Source organism: Xiphophorus couchianus, chromosome 20 (assembly GCF_001444195.1).
Source record: "Xiphophorus couchianus chromosome 20, X_couchianus-1.0, whole genome shotgun sequence".
Lineage (NCBI taxonomy): Eukaryota > Metazoa > Chordata > Actinopteri > Cyprinodontiformes > Poeciliidae > Xiphophorus > Xiphophorus couchianus.
The window spans coordinates 5,679,565-5,700,631 of NC_040247.1; the positions used below are offsets into that span (position 1 = coordinate 5,679,565).

The 21,067-nt window shown below is 36.5% G+C and overlaps 2 protein-coding genes and 1 long non-coding RNA gene across 3 annotated transcripts; 1 reads left to right on the forward strand and 2 right to left on the reverse strand.

The window, feature by feature from the left end:
• Nucleotides 1–329: 329 nt before the first annotated feature.
• On the reverse strand, nt 330–3,451 carry LOC114134950 (adenosine receptor A1-like). Its single transcript, XM_028001843.1, has 2 exons — nt 2,004–3,451; nt 330–1,271 (listed from the first exon to the last, which is right to left on the reverse strand). The coding sequence occupies exons 1-2, from the start codon at nt 2,354–2,356 to the stop codon at nt 635–637; spliced, it is 990 nt and encodes a 329-aa protein (XP_027857644.1). The 5' UTR covers nt 2,357–3,451; the 3' UTR covers nt 330–634.
• A 27-nt stretch (nt 3,452–3,478) lies between these two features.
• On the forward strand, nt 3,479–8,974 carry LOC114134951 (adenosine receptor A1-like). Its single transcript, XM_028001844.1, has 2 exons — nt 3,479–6,905; nt 7,038–8,974. The coding sequence occupies exons 1-2, from the start codon at nt 6,544–6,546 to the stop codon at nt 7,672–7,674; spliced, it is 999 nt and encodes a 332-aa protein (XP_027857645.1). The 5' UTR covers nt 3,479–6,543; the 3' UTR covers nt 7,675–8,974.
• A 4,484-nt stretch (nt 8,975–13,458) lies between these two features.
• LOC114134944 (uncharacterized) lies at nt 13,459–20,889 on the reverse strand. Its single transcript, XR_003593495.1, has 3 exons — nt 20,390–20,889; nt 14,290–14,345; nt 13,459–14,216 (listed from the first exon to the last, which is right to left on the reverse strand). It is a non-coding gene; the product is annotated as an uncharacterized LOC114134944 (long non-coding RNA).
• Between the last annotated feature and the right edge of the window lie 178 nt (nt 20,890–21,067).

The following is a 21,067-nucleotide window of genomic DNA, read 5'->3' on the forward strand; positions in this document are numbered from 1 at the left end:
CAGGATCAGTCACACTTTTTTCATTTTTGAATATTTATAGCATTTTTAGTCCCCTGGGACTACGCATTATAAAATAAAGGGTAACACTTTATTTGACGGGTTGTGAATAAGACTGTCCTGACACCGTCATAAACATGACATAACACCTGTCATGAACATGAGTGAGTCTTCATGAATATTTATGACTGTTGTCATAAAGTATCATTTGGTAAATCATGACACTTTTAATACAAAGTTGACATTTTTCAAAATGTCTTTGTTATGACAACTTGACATTAACCAAGAAATCATGATCTGACATAAATTTGTTATAAAAGTATTACTGATTAAACTTTAAAAAATATGTAGCTTCATGTTATTAAAGCTAAAGTTTAATCAGTAATACTTTTATAACAAATTTATGTCAGATCATGATTTCTTACTTAATGTCAAGTTATCATAACGAAGACAGTTTGAATAATGTCAGCTTTGTATTAAAAGTGTCATGATTTACCAAATGACACTTTATGACAACAGTCATAAATATTCATGAAGACTCACTCATGTTCATAACAGGTGTTATGTCATGTTTATGACGGTGTCAATACAGTCTTATTCACAATCCGTCAAACAAAATGTTACCAAATAAAGTTCTTCAATACAGGTTCACACCCATATTTTCACTCCCTTCTATTGCGCTAGTAGGGCATCGGGTGGGCACCATTGGGCTACATAATATGCTGCGGCGAATTATTTGGATCAGAGTAAGACGGAACCGTTTCATTCTGAAGGCATAAACCATCGGGTTGAGTGCTGAGTTTACATGAGACATAAAAATTCCTATATACACAGCAAACTTGGGTATGTCATAGTCTGAGCAAAAGAAGTTGATGCAATTTATGATATGTATTGGCATCCAGCACATTATGAAAAGAACAACCACCAAGACCAGTGACTTGGCCAGCCTCAGCTCCTTTCGGTAGTACTTTTCTCCGTCACTAGTGGCCTCAGCACGGCGGTTGAGCTGCTGCCGGATCACTCTGAAGATCTCCCCATACAGAATGATCATCAAGACCAGTGGCACCACCACACAGACGAAGAAATTAAAGTACACCATGTAGTCCATCCGAATAACAGTTTTAAACTCACAAACTATCTCTTTGGAGTTACTGAAGTTCCCGTGGTGCAGGTTGTTCCAGCCAACCAATGGAACCAGTCCACTGAGGATGGCGAGGATCCAACACATACAAACTGCCATGTATGCCCTCCCCTGGGTCACTATGTCGCCGTACCTGGGCAGCACAATCAGAAGACAAATGAGAGTTTTCTCCAATAACCTAAATGCACTAGCAGACAACCTTAATGGCATTTTCTTGAACCAAGGCCATCCTGTTATTTCTCAGAAGCATATTTTTAAGTGTCAGGCTTTGACTTCAGGATTTAGCTGATAGGCAAACGTTAGTGTGGACATGTGCCAGCTACCTAAACAAACTGCCTTTGTCAATAATTTAGGCAGACAATATTTTAATTTACTTAAAAGGTTCAATGTCCAGCCCTCTGGTTCGTATAAAATTTGGCACTGATGTGACTGGACTCGACTGTATGTAGGATTTACACACTCGGTGAGTTTTCCTCTCTGTCTCTCTTTAACAAAAAAATAAACTTATATCTTTGTAAATGAGGAATGTTTGAAAAGGTTCAGTGACAGTAGAGAAAAAAAATATTTACTTGTTTTAATTTAAAAGACATTTCAAATTGAGTGGTAAAAGTAAAAGTTTAGAAAACTACTCTAGAGTAGAAAAAAAGATTTTATTCATTTCCTGTTTTGTTCCATTAGTAATATTCAATTATTCATTTTAAAAGAGGTTTTGGTCTCTTACATCACAACATGAGTAATCTACGCTATCACTCTCTTTTTAATTGTGTTCAATCTTAATTTGAAATGCAGGGGAAAAACAAAAAACATGTATGTTTGAAATGTAGATTCAAACATACATGATTTTGGAATTAAAACTTTTTCTTACCTTGTGGGAATCTTTATGCGCAGATATCGGTCAACAGCTATGGCCAGGAGGGACAGAATGGAGCTCTGAGTTATGATCAGCACCAGGCTGGAGAGGATGAGGCAGGTGTAGAACTGCGTCCTGAATCCCAGACTGATGACAATGGCCAGAGGGATAACCAAACTTCCAACAGCGATGTCAGCCACAGCCAGAGATGCAATAAAGCTAAAGGTGGTGTCACGGAGAGCCTGGTTCACATACACCGCAAGCACAATTAATACATTCCCTAGGACAGAGGCCACAGAAATGGCTATCTCAATGGAGATGTACGCCACATCCACATGCTCCCTTGGCTTGACACCTGGAGAGGACATCTTTTTTTATCGTTCAGTATCTAACTTATCTTTGCTCAGATTGTAATAAAATGTGAATTAGTTCCTTTTCTCCTTTTTGTGTTCTCCTTCAGCAAAAACATCTTCCAGTAAACATGTAGTTCAGCTGAAACAGATGTAACTTTAGTCTTGCCACATTTAGAGCCCATGAAGGCACACTGACTGTTCAATCTTCTGCATCAAATTCAAAATCTCTGTAACAAACCCAGAGCTGGCACATCACCACTCTTCCCTACTCTCTCACTCCCTCCTATTCACTGACTACTCTGTATAAACGAGTCATAACATCAAGGGGAGGGACTTTGTTTTCTGCAGTACTCTGCAGCATTAGTTTTGCTTGCATTAAGTGGCTAGGCGTGTACCCTGTGTGTGTATGTGAGCATTACATTTTTCTGTGGAAACAAGCTACATAATAACTGGAAGGATACAGTTAGGCTGTGAGGATGGGCAAGCATTAGCATTGATTTGGTCTTATAATAAAGTTAATGTTGTATCATCATCAACTTCATCAATAGACTTCAATGTAGTCTGTGAAAGTGGTTTGGTCTCCAATGTGAAAGTTTTATAACTACTGTTTTTAGGATGTAACTTTCTCAGAAAACTGTTTTTGTGTTTTCATTGACACTTTCTCAGGGATGCTTTTATATAATTTGTTAGGAATGTGTGGTTATTTGTAAATGTTGAGCAGTAAAGACCATACATTTTAATTTGATCAGTGAAAAACTATTATAAATGGCTTTGAGAAGAGTGTTGCCCTCTTTCTTTCTCCTTTTTTCTTTTTCTCTCCATTCCTCTCTCTTTATCTCCATGGGGATATTGGAAGTGGAAGCCCATGCTTCTATTAATTAAGAATTTCCACTAATGTTGGATAATTTAATAATGCTCATTGTGCTGCCTTTTGTAAGTTAAGTTGGACCAGCAAGGTTGAAAACCGCACTAGAACGCCCCCTGGTGGATATTTTGTTATGTTGTGGTGACGCTAAAAAAAGAATATAGATCCAAGATGGTGGAACGCAACACTGAACAGTTCATGGATTAAGCTGATTATTATCCTTATACGTTGTGTTTCAGACAAGATTTATTCGTAGCCTAAGTACTGGTTCATTGTGAAAGCAATAATTGTCTCTTTGTTTTATGTAACTGTGGTGTAAATAATTGTACGCTGGAGTCATTTAGGAAAATGTTTTTATTTTTTATTTTTAGCTAGCAGCAAGAATGGCTAATTTGCTATGTTCGTTGGCTAATAGTCAGTCTTGTATGTTTCAGTTTACGATGGCCAAGGTGATGGCAGTGGTCAGAGGCCACTCTTCAATAAACAAATAAAAAAGAAAGAAGTTTGGTTATTGGAGCGTTGCTGTCTGGCTGTCTAGCTGCTGAAAACTCGAGGACGGAGGTTAGGACAGCACAGCAAACAGCAAACTCTGTAAAATGCTGAGATATCCAGAGGTCACTAACATGGTCCATTCCTGAATTCTCACAAATCAGATAAAGGTTTCAAAATCACAAACAAGGTTTTAGGTATTCTACATTTAGTGTAAATCAGTACATGTTTGAAGAGTCTAATGACTTAAACCAGAGCACATTAAAGATGCCCAAGGTAGTGAAGAATGAGATGGGATATCCTGTTTTTCTGTTTCCCGAATTGGAAGCTATAATTGAAAGCTAACTTCACTTCTGTTCAATGTTATGTAAATACAGTATGCCTATGCTTGGTGTCACGTTGGGCTACAGTAAACTCTGTCAAAAGAACACATGTCAATGCATTTCATGAATGTTAATGATAGTGCAATCCTCCATAAACATCTACTCCTAATTCTTTGGTTGATGACTGTTATGTAAATAGAAGCAACATGCAGCACAGTTATAACTTAACATCTTATGTTACCTTAAGAAATCATTTCAGAGAAAAATTCATAGTGATAACTAACACTGAGAAATTTGATTAAAACACTAAAAACCTTTACAAATACCTTAACCATTACCAATAATCACAACCAATAATCACATCAGTGTGTTGAGTTGGGCTAACATGCACTATTATCTAGAAGCCACAGTAATTGATTTTATTATTGGCTTGCAGGCATCCTCTTGTGCCTGTGCAAGATCAACAACATGACAATGAAGCCTCTATTACCGGTTTTAATTCGCAAAGTTATTTTTAGAATTCTTTCCAAGCAACCTAGTGATGCATTTATGCAACTTGACACATTGCTGTCTGTATTAGTCATAATCAGTATGTGAATCTAAACACTTGAGCTGACTGATTCAAGTGTTTACATGAATAAAATTAACGAAAGGTATTAAAGAGCAGAGAGGAGAAGATTAAATAAATCACAGCCCATCTCTCTCTCAAATGTTAGATAATGCTCAGGAGGTACAATGCTTTGCAAAAGTCTATACCCCTTGAACTTTTCTACATTTTTGTCTTGATAGAACCACAAAGTGGAATGTTCTGCACAGAAGTGTCCCAATTATCGGACAATAAAGTATATTTCTATTCTATGATTTTAGGTGGTGGGCAAACACAAACAAGGTAAAACAGAATTGTAAATCCGAGGGAAAAATGATTTTTAAGAATTGATACTTTCAATCACCTTCGATGTAAATATCTGCTGCTTATCTTTTGCTGTGTCTCTGTCAAATTTCCACATAAAAAGGCATACATTAAGGCCTATTGTTCTTTGCAAAATTGTTCAAGGTAGGGCATCCACCATGCTTAGGTTTTATAATACTTGTTCACTAATACTCTCTAGCAAACCTCTGAGGCCGTCATAGAACATTTTGTTTATAGCAAACTGAGGTTAAATAACTGTTTACTATAGGGTCCCTTATGGAGGCAGTTGATTGAAAATATATATATTTTTAGGATTATCAAAGAATTGGAGATTAATCTCTAAAGCAATGGAAACCTTTTAGATTTTTATTTTTTTAGTTTAAAAACAAAATCAAAAACCATGTGAATTTACTTTTCTCAACTTCCAAACTATTTGGCAATTTCTGTTGGGCTGCCGTAAAATTCTTTTAAAATGTATTAAGGTCTGTGGCAACAAAATGGGAACAATTCTGAGAAACTCATGGTCAAAGCTTCTGGTTTTGCAGCTGAGTGTGATGTCTGAGACCATGGAAACAGGAATTGCACCATGTGTTTTTGGTGGGAGACTAGAGAACAAGTAATGACGTTCACAGCAAGAAGTGAGAGATGGACAGATGAACTAAAAACAGATGAGTTTTGCATATGTGGTGACAGATAATGTGAGTTGGCAATGTGGTTATGGCTCAGAAGGTTCAAATGAAAGATAATACTGTAGCTGACTATGGCATTCATTTGTATATACAATCATATTAAATGAGACATGTTTCTTATCAGAAGTACCATTTGAAATGAATCGCCTCCAAGCAGTTATTAAACATACTTTTAAGAGGTGTTGTATGAGCGGATGCAATCTAATGTTAAATCTTGTGTTTACACTTGCTGTAGCAGACAATAATAAAAACAAAACAGGAAGAAAGAATTGGAATTATCAGTCTGTGTGCATTTAATTGAAAACATGTTTCACTTACTAATCTGAGTTTCAATAATCTAACTTATTTAATGGATCTCTACATACAGTAGTTTGTTTCATTTTTCTCATTTTAAATGTTTATATTCTAGGCTAATTCTTTACAGACAGACAGTGTAGGAACAAAATCTATTTTTCAAGGACAATAATAAAAAAGAAATTAAGAGTAGGGTAAAATAAACAAATACCATGCAGAAGCAAGTTTGATATGACTTCAGCTGTATGAAATATGAAAGGGAAATATGTATGGTGAGATTATAAATGTGTGGCTTTAAACCACTACAGTGCTGGTTTGCACACACCGTCTCACAAGTCACTGTAGATAGTAAAGTCAATTAATTCGTTTGTAACTAATATTACATGATTCATTAGTAATATTAGCTAATATGATTATATTTTTTATAATACTAATGTAAAAGTTTTATTGTGCAAACAAAATTTTAAGCAATGGTTGCAAGACAGGCTAAAACCGAAAAAAATAGAAGAAGCTGCTGCAGCTAAGGACTTCCTCTAAAAGCTTCGCAAGAGTGAGATGAATGATAAGTGGAAGACTATGATCTAACTCTTAGTCAGGCTCGGCATTAGAACCTCACTCCATCAACTTGCAACATGAATCAATCAGACTCAAAGAGCACCACGGATACTGATATTGAAGAAACGATTTACACTTTGGTGGAGGTTCTCATTGCAGTATGCTGCTGTCTTGGGAATGCAATGGTTGTTTTGGCTCTGTGGAAAACAAAAAGCATCCAGCAACCCACCTACTGCTTCATTGTGTCTCTGGCTGTGGCTGACTTTCTTGTTGGAGCTGTGGCCATACCGTTGTCTGTGCTGGTGGATGGCCGAGTGAAAACTTCATTTCACACTTGTCTTTTCATCAGCTGTGTGGTGATCCTGCTAACCCTAGTTTCGGTTCTCTGTTTGACGGCCATTGCTTTTGATCGTTATCTTCGACTCTCTCGCCCTTTCTGGTAAGAAAGTTTTCAGGGATTATAAAATGTGCAGATGTGATCTCAAGGCATGCCAAAATGCTATATTCTACAGCTCATCATTTCAATAAGAATTTTAATTAAAGCTTTTCTTACCAATGCTATTCTTTACAGGTACAAAAGGACTGTCACCTGGAAGTATTCATATTCTGTGGCTGCTGCATGCTGGTTTATTGCAGTACCACTGAGTTTTACTCCAATGTTTGGCTGGAATGAAGGACTGAAGACGTTTAATTCCTCTGATAAATGCATGTTTGTGAATGTGATCACCTTAAATTATCTGGTCTACTTTAACTTTTTTCTCTGCACCTTAACACCACTGCTGGTGATGACTGTATTGTACGCCTATGTTTTCTGCTACATTCGAGAAAATCTCAGAGAGAAACCAGGCAACGGTGCCCAAAACCAGTCAAAGAACTACCTAACGAAAGAGAAACAGCTGGCGTCATCTCTTGCTCTTGTCTTGGCTCTGTTTGCGCTGTCCTGGCTTCCACTTCACATTATGAACTGCATCTCTTTATTCACAAACCATGCAAATAAAATAGCTTTTCATATCGGCATCTCTCTTTCTCATGCTAATTCCGCAGTAAACCCTGTCGTGTATGCATTTAAAATAAAAAAGATAAAGAGAGCATACATACACATCTGGAAACGATATACCTATTGTGAAGCAGAAAGTCAAGGATCTCAGAGCAGCAAGTCTGATGTTATGCTCAGCTGCAACAATATGAGTGAGACCAATCAAAGCTAAAGAAGTTTATCTGTGAAAATGTTGAAGCCTTTTTTATTCTAATACATGATTTTTATTAATGCTGATAATGATGGCGTAAATAGGAATAGCAATTATGTATATATGAATATGTTTTTATTGATGCTAATGACATTAATGTATGGGCTGTATTGCTGTGTATATAAATACTTCTTAATCGTGACAATATTGGTATGTCTATGGTATCTTCATGTAAAGGTATCTTCTCTTCTTGAATTTCTTCAGATGTCTATTAATGTGCTTATCTATTTGTATTGGGGTGTGATGTGAAATGAAAACATTTTTCTTATCTAAAGAATGTCGGTTTTGCAATGCAACATCGTAGAGAGTTTATGCATTCCTCTGAATGGATTAGGACTGAAGGTGCAGAATTTGGTACACAATAGGAAAAAATGCTGCCAAAGCAAGAGAAACCTGCTTAACAAACATGTTTATTTTGTCTTTTGAAGCACTGTCATCAAATATTATGGTGAATGCTGAAGTGCAATGTTGCAATGTTAAGGTTTGCATCTCATTAAGCTTCCCTTTTATTGTTCAAAAAGAAATGCACTGCACAATCTGGAACTGCATTATTTCTAAACAGATCTTTTAGAACGCATTTCATGATTTGTAAAACCTGTGTTTTATTTACGACTGATAATTGTAAAGGTCTTATTTGGTCTTCAGAAATTATGTTGTAAGTGATATAAGATTCATAGCATAACAATAAGTTTTCATGGGACAGAAAGTAAATGGATTGTTGAAATTTGGATCTAATCTCAAGTGATTAGATCAAATCAGAATCTCAGTTTGATTATTTTTCACCACTCTGTGAAATTACAATATGTGAAGCCACACAAATGACAATTTCATAGCAACAGAACTGAGAAAAGTTACTTGCCCTTTGCATATTTCTTCTTTTTTTGTTCCAGTTCATTAAGCAATGTTGTGCATCAACCAAATATAACAAGGGTAATGTATGTTGTCTGAACAAAGATATCCACAAACCTGGTCATATATAAAAAAAAGTAAGTGCTCTCTTGCTGAGTTAAATTTTATAAATCACATCCAAGTCTGATTCCTGTAGAACCATAAAACTACTGAAAGAAAATACGTCTGAACACATGAAGTGTTGAGATGTGTTCTCAGAAATGAATTATTTATTGCCTGATCTAAAGAAATCAAAGAACAGATGAGAACCAGAGCCACACCTATGAGCCTGGAACGCAGGGACGTGCAGAGACCTTTGGAGGGGCAGGGGCTCAAATTTAAAAAAGGGGCAGATTGAACAAAAACTCCATACAACAACAACATACTGTAGCAACAACCCATATTAATCAAGAATCTAATTAGATCCTACTATATCATTGCCATCATGCGGGGAAATGCAAAGCAAATATAGTCTATATTTTCCCCAACAGGAAACAAACCAGAGGAGAGAAGGTCAAAGATTATGAAGTTATGAAATAAGCTAATTTGCTGCCATTTTACTAATTAAGCCTTAATAATATCTATTAAGGCTTAATCTGCAGCTAGAACAACCTGGCTGCAGACTGATTTATAGATAAAAAAAACTCACAGGGGTTAACTCTATATAATAGTTTGATGTCTTATAATTCTAGATGTAGAATTATAAGACTGGGATATCAAGGCAAAGAAAACTCAGTAGCTCCTGGTAGGGCCCTCCAGACATTCAGGGGCCCCTAGAAATGGTTTAATTGTAACTCAGACCATAGATCTAAACCTGTAGCATCATTTATAGAGAATGACATTGTTATTACATTTTATTTAATGCATTCAGCTGAGAAAAATAAATAGTACATTTAGGATTTAATTAGGAAGTTTACTTTGTAAAAGTTTAAAGAATCATCTTGATAGTTGGATTGTTGTGTTACCATGGCTACAATATGGTGGAAACTTTGTGCTTGAGTTGGTTTGTTCACAAATAAATCACAGCAAATAACCAATAATCAGTGATTGATTTTAAACTAGGCCAATAAACCTGGTCTCTCTCTCACAGATTCACCGTATTGATATTTAAACATGTTAGTGATGCTGAGGTTCTTAGTAGCACGGGTTTCAGGGGGTGGGGTGGGGTTCTGTCTAAGGTCCCATACTACCTTAGGCCGGCCCTGCATGAACAGCCGCTGCGATGCACATCTGTGAAATCTACCTGGAATCTACCTGGAATCCCCCAGTGGCCCCTATGTCAGTCCCCCGATGCTTTGGAGACATTTTGATTCATTTAATTGTGGCACGTTTGGCTTTATGTTGCGGTTCCAATTATTGCTGCAATATTTTCTCTGATATTTGTTTTGTGAACTCTAAATGCTCTGGGCCGAATCTTCCTTTAACACTTGAGGTTCTGCAATAACTTCTATTTCAACACATTCTCACTCCCAATCATATATTGACGAGTTGGGACGATTTCTCTATTTACAGCCGCGAACCTCCAGCCCAGGGTATGAAAAAATATTCTTGCCCATAATTTCATAGTTAGAGGACACAGATCCGCCCTCCTCCTCCTCCTCTTCACCATGGACCCGGTGTCTGAACAACATGGAGGCTCTGAGAATCATTATTAGACTGAGACTAGACTAGTTTGTTTTTACTAAATCATTATATTTAGCTAATTATTATTGCTGAGGGGCACAAACAGGCCTTCTGACATACAGATTAAAAATAAAAAATTCAGAAAATAATCATTAAAAAAAACTCAAAAAGGGAACTGGGGGCATCAAGGATAAAAAGGGCGGGGCCTCTGGACGTGCTTGCTGGAACGTGTGGAAACCACAAGAGAAATTATTTTAAATAAGGAAAACAGAACCATGGTGAATGTGTCCTGTCAGACAGCAATACCAAAATGACTCAGCGATGATCACAGATCTTCAAAAACGACAACAGCTTGAGTGCTGCAGCCCTCAAATGCCTCACTTAATGTCAGTGTTCATGTTTCAACAGCAGGGAAGAGGTTTGGAATCAGTGGAAAAGTTATTATTTAATAGCCTTTTGGAAAGTCCCATGACTTTAGGTGGAAAAACTAGCACAGCATTTGTGAGGGTCAGAAAAAAGAACATCATACTAACAATTAGACATGATGGTGGTAGTGTGATGTTCTGGGGCTGCCTTGTTCTTTCAAAGTGTGGATGATTTGCTGTATTTGAAGGTGGCATTGTCAACATTAGCTAAGACAATCTTTGGTGTGAAATAAACTAAGTAAGTGGGCCAAACGTTCATGGCAGGAATGTGAAAGACATTTTTACCAGTTATTGCAAATGCTTGCAGTTATTGATTGTAAGGGTAACAAAATCAGTGGTTGGGTCAAGCATGCACTTACTTTTTTGCCTCAAGATCAAGTTTATTTGGTTATTTGGTAACTGTTTTTGTATTTGCTCATGCTAAGCTCAAGTTAAAGATACAAACAAAATATTGGCTTCTCAGTTTTACCTAATAAATAACTTGTAACAATGTTTGTTTCATTCTCATGAGTTGAATTTGTATTTTCACAGCTGCAATACTTCTGTGTATTGCAAACATGTTTGTTGCAAAGAAACCCACTTCCACTTGATTAAGACTAGCAGGCTTCAGTTCCAGCAGTTTCATATCACTGTTTATCAATGTTTGAGTTTAAGTTTCCGTTCATCTTGAAAGTGCATACTGTCACAGAAATTCACTTCATTGCAAGTTAATCTTAACTTGTACTTATATAATTTTCTGGTAATAACTGTTTTAAATGATCAAAAGTAAGTAGATCATCCAGACTGGCTCATAGTTTGCTTTCAGTCTTAATTAGAAGTGAAATCAGCTTTATATTGAGTATTATCTGGATTATGCAGTTTATGTTTTTTTTTTGGGGGGGGGGGCATGCATCTGTGTGTTCTCATGCATATCTGCAAACAGGAACATGTATCTTCATGCTTCTGCCCTGCAACACCACAATATACGACCACACCAGAAAACTGAGCAATCTTGCCTGGCATAGTCTGAAAAGTGTTAAGGTTTAAAAGTTCATGGTAATGCAGTACGATAACTTCAAAGTTTTACAAAGAATCTTCTCACAAGAATTTTCTCACAAGGTTCCAATGTCATAAATATTAGTAAAATCTTATACATTTTTATTTAAAAAACTAGACCTGTGCAACATACTAGCCATATTGGCCATATTATTTTAGATTAATTAAAGTACTTTTTAGTGTCATATAAATAAAAGCACCAGAGCATAATTCTGATTGGTTCCTAATTTGTTTATTACAACTCTGCTTTTTAAAATCTGATGGCTATCTCTTTTTGTGGTCACCCAGATATATTCTTTATTCAATAATATATCTCTATGAAACTTCCCCTTTTGGAAGCTTATTTTGAACATATTTAATCTCTATCTACTAATATGTACAATTAGAGTCAGATTTTAATTAACACAATATAAAAGACATTATCTTTTTTTTAGTTCTGTTAAATTTAGTTTAGCTAAATTTTGTTTATTTACAATGTATTGTGCTGATTCTTTATTTGACAAAACTCACACTTTATGTCAAGATAACTGAAATTGTTCACCCAACTGTGAAGGTATTAGCAACCTCACACTGTGTGGTTACTTTGCTCTGCGCTGTTCACAAAATACAGGAGATGGAATAAAAAAACAAACATGTGGATGTTAAAAACATACAGTTTAAAGATTGTGATAAAACAAAGCAGAAGAAAGAGAGGAAAATAAAAGAACAAAGATTCTCAAAAGAGATTTTTCTGATACAGTACAGTTCCACCCAAAGGACTCTCATTTATTGCTCTCTTAAAATATTATTTTTATGTGTACTGCTTACCACTTCTCTCACAACTAATGTAATTATTCCTTGTTGGTTTTTACTTGTACTAACTTTTCCTGCTAGAGTCTCCAGACTAATAAGTACCAAGGAGATGCTAACTTTAAAGGCCAAAGCTGCTGCTTGCTTCACGTCCTGCAGCAGAGGGGAACCAAACCTGGCTTCTAGTTTCAGGAGATAGTGTTTGTTACTGTAGCAATCTACACATTCTCTGTAAGTCAGGTTGTATTGCTAACTTCACTCTGCTTCCACCAGTGCACACACACCCCTACTTAAGCTTTATGTGGCGATCACACACTCCTCCTCTTCTGTAACACGTAAAAGAGCAACGCCCCCTACTGTTGTTGGCTGGTAGAGTTGCTCAGTTTAACTTTTTGGTTTAGAGAACATGGCCTGCTAATGGTCTGTCTGGAGTTTTCTGGAACAAATGGGTTGTTTGTCCACTCCTGAGTTTGTAAAACAAGGCTAAAGAATAAATACAGACTGAAAGACAGAACTGGCCCCAGGTTGTATGAGACCCTAAATAGAATTTTGTTTGGGCCCCCAAACACAGCTAAGCCCATTAGTCAATGTCACTGACCTTTGTTGCAGTAAGTACTGAATTAAATGAATGTTTGTCTTTTTGTTTTTAGTTTATTTTTTGTAAATAGAAACATAAATTCTTGATTTATATTTAAGTTATGCCTATTCATAACACACCCATCACCTATCAAATAGCATTTGTGCAATTTTCAATTTGACATGCTTTTGTCTATGTTCTCTTGGAGCCTGACAGTGAACATCAGACTAGAGGTTTTCTGTACCATAAGCGAAAACTAACAAACGACACCACTTCTAATCTTTGCAAAATAAATCAATAAAATTATTTGTCCTCTTTTTTGTGGAAATTTTTCTTTTAAGATTTGCAAAGTAAAATTGAACACAGTATTTGAAGTATTACAAATCAGACACCTGGATTTTTTTTAAAATTTTTATTCAAAATACATGACTAAGGAAGTAGAGACAAAAAAATTGTTTGTTTCTCTTTCTTCAGCAGTTAATGTTAGTGTGGTTAATTTTACACCAAGGTCGTGACTGTTACTTACACAAAGTATACATTTGTGTTATACAAAGTATACATTTCTTTAAATTCAAAATTTATGGGTTTCAATATCTTATTAAAAAATCCAACCATATTGAAAATCAGCAAACATTGTTTCTTTTTTAATGCTATACATTCCCACTAAATACATTTAATTGTAAATTTACATTTTAAACTTTAAAGCATCTGGCTTTAAAACTTCAAATATATCCATACTTCAGTGTAGACATTTATTAGATTTTGGCCACACGGTGGCGGTAGAGAGTCTTTCACTACGTAGATAAACCAGTGAGAGGGATTCCAAGCACTCATTGTACCTTTCAAGGAAGGTAATAGACTGTATAGTTATCACCTGAGTAGGATTGTCTCAATCCCACAAACTATACAACCTACTACCTCACCTTGCTAGGCTCAACTTCAAGTATATATCTATGTTCTTTAAAAAATGCTTTCTTGCTCAAACATTAAACAATGATGTCTTTTTAAATAAACGTCTTTGCAGCAGCTCGGTAATGACAATCCTGTGCCTGCATGTGTCTTCAGATGCCTTTAAGTTGAACGTTTATTTCTTTTCTGAGTTCCATAATTGAAGAAGCTTCCGAAGTACATGAAGGCTTGGCTTGAACCGTGGCTTATTCTGTTTCCTTTGGAAAGACAGTAGATTGTATAGTTATCTCAAAAGGAGGACATGAACCCCACAACTATTCAATCTACTACCTCAGCCTTAAGGACAGATGATTTGGCAGGTAGGTGTGGAAATCTGGCATTTGAACCTACAAGACACATTTAAAAAAAAAGTAAAGTTATTCTTCAGTTACAACATTTACTTTCCCCAAATCATGATTGTCATTATAGTTATGAATAAAAGCAGAATATGAGACTGAGAACTGTCTTACATCAAAGCATTTGAAATGAAATGCATTCAAGCTTTTTAATGCAATTGGGAAACAATTGTGTCAAAGTATTCTTTTTTTCAGTGGGTTTTTAAACAGTCACAAACACACCAAGAGATATTGGTAAACTACTATTTTTTAGGAATTATTCTATTTAAGCAAATAGCTGTTTGTTTACCCGCTAAGGATGTTTAAACAACTTAAAATCAAACCCTATTTAGGATTAGGAAGGATAGCTCAGAGGATCTAGTTTCACTTAGTAATCCATGACTTCCTGTTTTACCTGGGGGAAGAATATGATGACACAAAGGCCCATTTCTCTTTGCCAGTTTTCAAAACAGGAAAACCAAGAAACAAAAAGTCTAGAGGAAATAGCTACCTGTCTGAGCTTGTTCATGTATACAAAAGTCACAGCAATAAAAAAAAAAAGAATTTAGCAGGAACTGTCCCAAACAAAACCAGGTTTATCTGGTCACATAAGGCCAAATAACACACAAAAATTTCACCAAAAATAAAAAACAACCTTCATTTATGACCATCGCAGTCCTCAAATCTAAAATGTTTAGAAAACTTGTGTTGCGAACTAAAAGTAAGAGTGCACTGTTTCTGTGTTGTGAAAAGATCATTATCAAGAATGATCTTTGACCCTTCTTCACAGAGAAGAAGGATCAACCATTGCAGTGCAACCATTGAAAACTGTCAAAGATGAAGATGAGGGAAGATCATGTGGCAAAAGAGGGTTCTACAACAGGAGCGCCAATATTTTGCAGAAAATATCAAGTTATTCAAATAGAATTGTTTTCTTTACTGTTTAAATGTGAATGTAGGTTACAGATTGGCTTATTTTAATATTTATGTTTAGCATAAGAGTAAGTTCATCATAAAGTTGTGAGGACATCTTTATCAGCGGTGGCATGAAGTCTGAAGGGCATTGTGGTTGGAATGGTCATTATACACTTATCAGCTTATGATTGGCAAAAAAGATTTCTCCTTCATAACTGACACGTCATAAAAACGTGTTCCTTACTGATCTATCAAAAACTATGGAAAAGTAATCTATATTCAGAACAAATAGTATATAAAACAATAAAATAGTGATTTAAAAAATATCAACTTAGATTTTTGTTTTTCAAATTTAGGTACAGTTTCCTCAGTTCACTCTCATATTTCTCCAACCATAAAGTGAAGAAAATCAAAGGAAATAAGAACAAAGATACCTTGAAACCTACATTTTCCATTTTAGGGAGTTGTTTGGCAGCTACACCTAACATCTGTGGTGCAGCATGTGAACTGCTTACTCTTTGCTCTGCCTGCCTATAAGTTCTGTCTTTCTTTTCCATGGAGTTTTGGTACAGCTAAGGGATTCGCTTGCTTGTGACTTATCTCAGTGACTCTACTGTTTATAATTTTCCAATATAATGTGATGTGAGGAACTAAACGTAGATGTCTGGAAGTTGCCCTTTTTTAGTTCAGCGTGACAGCCACTTCAAGTCCATTGAAAAGAAGTCTGTGTACTGTGTGCCAGCTAGAAGCTGGGACACAAGCTGGGTGAGTGGCCAAGTCTAGACGAGGCCACACTTTGACGGGGAAAATTGAGGCCAGACACTGCTATAGTAGAAGGAAATGGTCAAACCATGCAAAGTGCTGGGACACTTTGCATAAATTAACATGTGAACCATGTTAGCTGAAAGGCGGCTATGCTTTTCATTGACATTCTCAATTCCTTTTTACCCAATTAATGCCAGCAGAGATTGAAAAGTTTTGGCAGGCTGCGTGGCTGTGCCAGCAGGACATGCTCAGTGGGGCAGAAAAAAACAGTGGGGCATCAGACAGTAAGTACTCTTAATTAAGATGTTGAATTAATCAAATGCAAAATGATATTAGACTATTCTGACAATGGCTTACTAGCAGAAAAATATATCAACAACATTATTTAATACCATTGAAGTGAATCATATATACCAATAGTACCTACCTATAGTAAAAGAAAGCATTTATTTATTTTCCTTATAAGCTCTGTAGCACATATGGCTTTGTGAAAAGCAGCATCTTACCAGTATACATATTAAAAAGAGAAATCAGTATTGTGGAAATGTAGGGAAGAGTAGATTAAAAAACTCAGTTTTTAAAGTTGTAGATATTAAACCTGGATGATTGGATTAATTTCAAAATGACATTTATTATGTCCGTACTTTACTTTTAGGCAATATCCCAAAAATATAGCTTAGTGACAAAGATTGGGGCTATAATTTAAGAGACAACATTTTTAAAAAAAAATCTTTCTGTTCATAAGCCAAAAATAAGTTTGTGTATTACAGTTTGTGGCATGAAAATGTGGAACAATATGCATGGCAGGGTAGAACAAAGGTATAAATTAATGTAAAAAACTGTATAAAAAGACATTTAGAGGAGGTATGCAGCTGAGGTTGGTGGCTCGTACTTTTCTGTCACATAAAGTATTTATCTTGGATAGTATTATTCACTTACAGTATTTTATTCCTGCAGTCACTTTTTGGTTTCTGTTTTTTGTGATTTGCTTTTCTTGATGTGCCAGTTAAACTACAGAAGTGTAATTTGCCATTCATTTCCCCACCAATCACATTTGTATTTTAGTTCTATGTGGCTTAAATTCTATTTTCCATAATTTCTGTCAAAATATGCATTGTGCTTTTTTTCTTGACCAACGTGTATGCCCTGAGAGTAAACACTTACCTTGGAACTTTGTTGTCTCTTTTTGACAACAGATACGAGTTTGTCTGGCTGTGTCTTTGGTGCATTACACTAAATGATGGACAAATTATCATTAGAGGTGATTTTTTGTAAATAACAGGATACCAAATGTCCAACTGGCTTAAGATTATGTTCAATAAAGGTAAGGGTCAAATGTAAAATAGGTGATGATCATGTCTTTCTGCTCATGTATCCAAATGGCAGTGTTACATTAGAAAGGATTTTGGGGGAAAGGAATAGAGGAAGCTGCAATCAAGTGGTTTCTTTTGATGGCTAATCATATTAAGCAAGCTATATTTTTAAAGATGTTGGTTTGCAGTTTTAAAAATATCTTCTTGTGTCTACTTTTGGGCTGCACAGTGGCGCAGTTGGTAGCACTGTTGCCTTGCAGCAAGAAGGTCCTGGGTTCGATTCCCGGCCGGGGTCTTTCTGCATGGAGTTTGCATGTTCTCCCTGTGCATGCGTGGGTTCTCTCCGGGTACTCCGGCTTCCTCCCACAGTCCAAAAACATGACTGTCAGGTCAATTGGTTTCTCTAAATTCTCCCTAGGTGTGAGTGTGTGTGTGCATGGTTGTTTGTCCTGTATGTCTCTGTGTTGCCCTGCGACAGACTGACGGCCTGTCCAGGGTGTACCCCGCCTCTCGCCCGGAACGTAGCTGGAGATAGGCACCAGCAACCCTCCCGACCCCATTAGGGACAAGGGTGAACAGAAAATGGATGGATGGATGGATGGGTGTCTACTTTTATAATCAGACACTTATTCAAAATGCCCCTGCAATGCTTTGCAACTTGTTGCACTCGTTGCTGTTGCACTTATTACTGGATGACATGTAATTGTCTCAACAGTGTTGAACATTCACCCAGAACAAAACCAGGTTTCTCCCTGCCCAATTTCTATCTGCTATACACAAACAATAAAATAAGACAAATCTGGAGATGAAACTAAATGGGCCTTGAATGCTTGCTCTTTTCACTAGTCAAAAATAATGCGGTAGAGGACACTACCATTCCCATGTTGTGGTTGGGCTACAACAACCCACCAGAGAAAAAATGTCCATAAAAGAATAGTGCTGCCTAGACAGCAGTTGCTGACCTATAATTTCAGAAAACAAAATAGTAAAGAACCTTTATAATGTGAAATATTTTATGACATCCCTTATGATATTGCAGCAATTTTTCAATGCCTTGGTCTCTGAGCATTAATACAAGAAACTGGGGCTGGTAATGTGTGATGTGAAGCTGTGCTCCATGTCCAACTTGGGTTGCAAACGCCTATGACCAACCCCCCTTAACAAAATAGCTATAATGACTATTTAAGTACTGATACACCTCAGGACTTTTAACGTTTACCTTGGAACCAAATATATGTGGGAGAATATATTATCTTCTCCCACACATATTTGCTTTGTGAGGGACCATCATGACTAACCAGTCTGAGTGGTAAAAAAAATATAAACAATTGACAGTTCCACTGCTAGCATATGTAGTTACTTAAAGAAGTATGTGATGGTCTGTTTGTTTTATGTTTATTATAATAAAGCTAAAAGAGCATAATTTGTGGTCATTTCCAGTATCTACTATCAACTGTTTTCAAGTCTGATTTTGCATCAACATGTTTTTAAGAGTTGTGGGGTGTGAAAGTCTGCAAGTACTTTTAATGGTTTTCCTGATGTGTTAGCTGCTTGAAATCAGTGCTGTAGCTACAATGATCATAAGGCAGTGTTTTAAAGTTTGTTTAGTAAACCACTGTCAATTTTAAATCAGTCATTTAATGGAAAACCTGCCACAAAGATAAAGACAGATGGTAAAACACTGGCCAACTATTTAGAGTCTGTCTAAAGAGATCTCTCACAGCTTTTGCTTAATGGTTTCTCTTGGTAGTCTTTTGTAAGACGGCTGTACTCCAAAGAGTTTGATCAAGTGCTGTTTATAGGCCCTGAAACAGTTTTGCTAACAGGAAGAGCTGATTAAGTGTGTGCAGTCTGACCTGATGAAAGCAAAAAGGCAAAACGAGACTTTGATCCTTACGACCACAGAGTCACACCAGCTATGGGGAGGAGAGAAAGACAAATAGCGGAAGAAGTGGCTTTCCAAACAACATGTCATCAAGCTATATGGCAAGTTCATCTGAGGAGAACTTAAGGGGAGGAGGAAATAGGCTCATTTTTTTCTCCTGGCTTCCACCCACTTTGTTTTTCTTCATTCACTCTATGTGTGTTACCATATGTAATAATATGTTTGTATCATACATTCAAACAGATGCCTACAACTGGCAACTTCGCCTGCTGGCTTACACAACTTTACATAGTGCAGCATAAATCTATGCAAATGTAATGCAAACGCTACGGTTATAGACAGTAAAGAGAAACTGAGTGGTACGTAAACTGAAAATAAAAGATACTTTTTCCTGTAGACTAACTACTCAACATGTGTGCTTTGATGCTTTAGTGACTAGAAAAGCAGTCCAAAAAAAATAAAATCTATTTGATCTGAAGCAGAATTTCTTCATCCTGGTAACACAACCCTCTTCATGAGCAGAACAGTTTTCCACAGAAAGATCAGGTTTACACTGGTTTTTAAAACAGGTTTATCAAAGGGCACCATCCAAGAGCATTTTAAGCAACAACACAAACTGTTTGAAAGATGTGAGCAGCACATTTGCCCAAAAGAGTATTTTTTGTTTTGTGGGCGATAGCTGGTGATAGTTACACTTCAATGTTGTTTCTAACTGCAGATTTTGAGCACCTTTCATTACTGAGAACTTCCTGTTTGAAACTTATGAGGTAATAATCACTGTTTATTTGGTTGGTGATTTGAAGATTGCAGCAAAATATGTTTTGCTGCAATCAAAACATATTTGTTAAAACAGAGAAAATAGAGCCACAAATATGTCTTTCATTCTTATGATCCCACATTACCATAAATAGAAAATGTTCCTATGTACACAAAGTTTGAAAACTTTGAGCAACAACAATGCATTTAAACAAGATCGCATTATTCAAACAAAATCCAAATTTGTATTACTGAATTGTAACCGTCTCCGATTTCTGAATTGTTAGCAAAAGAGAGATCTGTGTTGTGCAGAAGGTAATATTAAAATATGCTTGAAACACCAACAGACACAAATAAAGGAGGCCTCGTTACAAAAGGACAACGAAGGCCCCAACAGAACCAGAAAAAGAAATGAGAAATACCTGATGTCTTTTTATGTCAATATCAGGCTAGCGGTCACACACTGGCAATAAGGAAAAGGTATTGATGAGAGAAAAAACAAAAAGCGTTGGTTGAAAAAGAAGAAAAGAATACTATTCCACACCTCTTTCTTTCGCCTGAGGAATGAGGGAAAGGCTGAGCAGTGTGTAAGTGTGCAACCCCACTCGAACAGGGGCTGGGGCTTGAGAGCAGCTTTTGGGCCATGCCCTCCTCTCTCCCTGCCCACTTTTACATGATTGCCAAGAAGCACAGAAAAGAAGGCAGGAAAAGAAATCACTACGTTAGAAAATCTCGTTACCACACATCCCATAAATCACAAAGAACAACGTTGATTACGCTGTAAATATAGAGAGAATTTAGCTTTGACACAGAGCTACAGTTGGCTAATTAAACTCAAGTGCAGCAGTCATGTGAGATGTAGATTATGTGTCATCTAATAGACATCCCACTTGACTGAAGGAGTAAAAGTAATTGAAAAGCTATTTAACTATTTACTACATTAGAAATGAGTACTTACTTGCTGTCTGGTAGCAAAGCTAAAAGGGTTGAAAGATTTATCTGTAGCTGGCCAAACAGTTTTGTGCCGAGTTGTCCTGAAGCGAGTGAGTTAAAGTCTTGTCTCAGAGCCGTGCAGTAAAGCCTTTTGTCAGCAGTTGGCA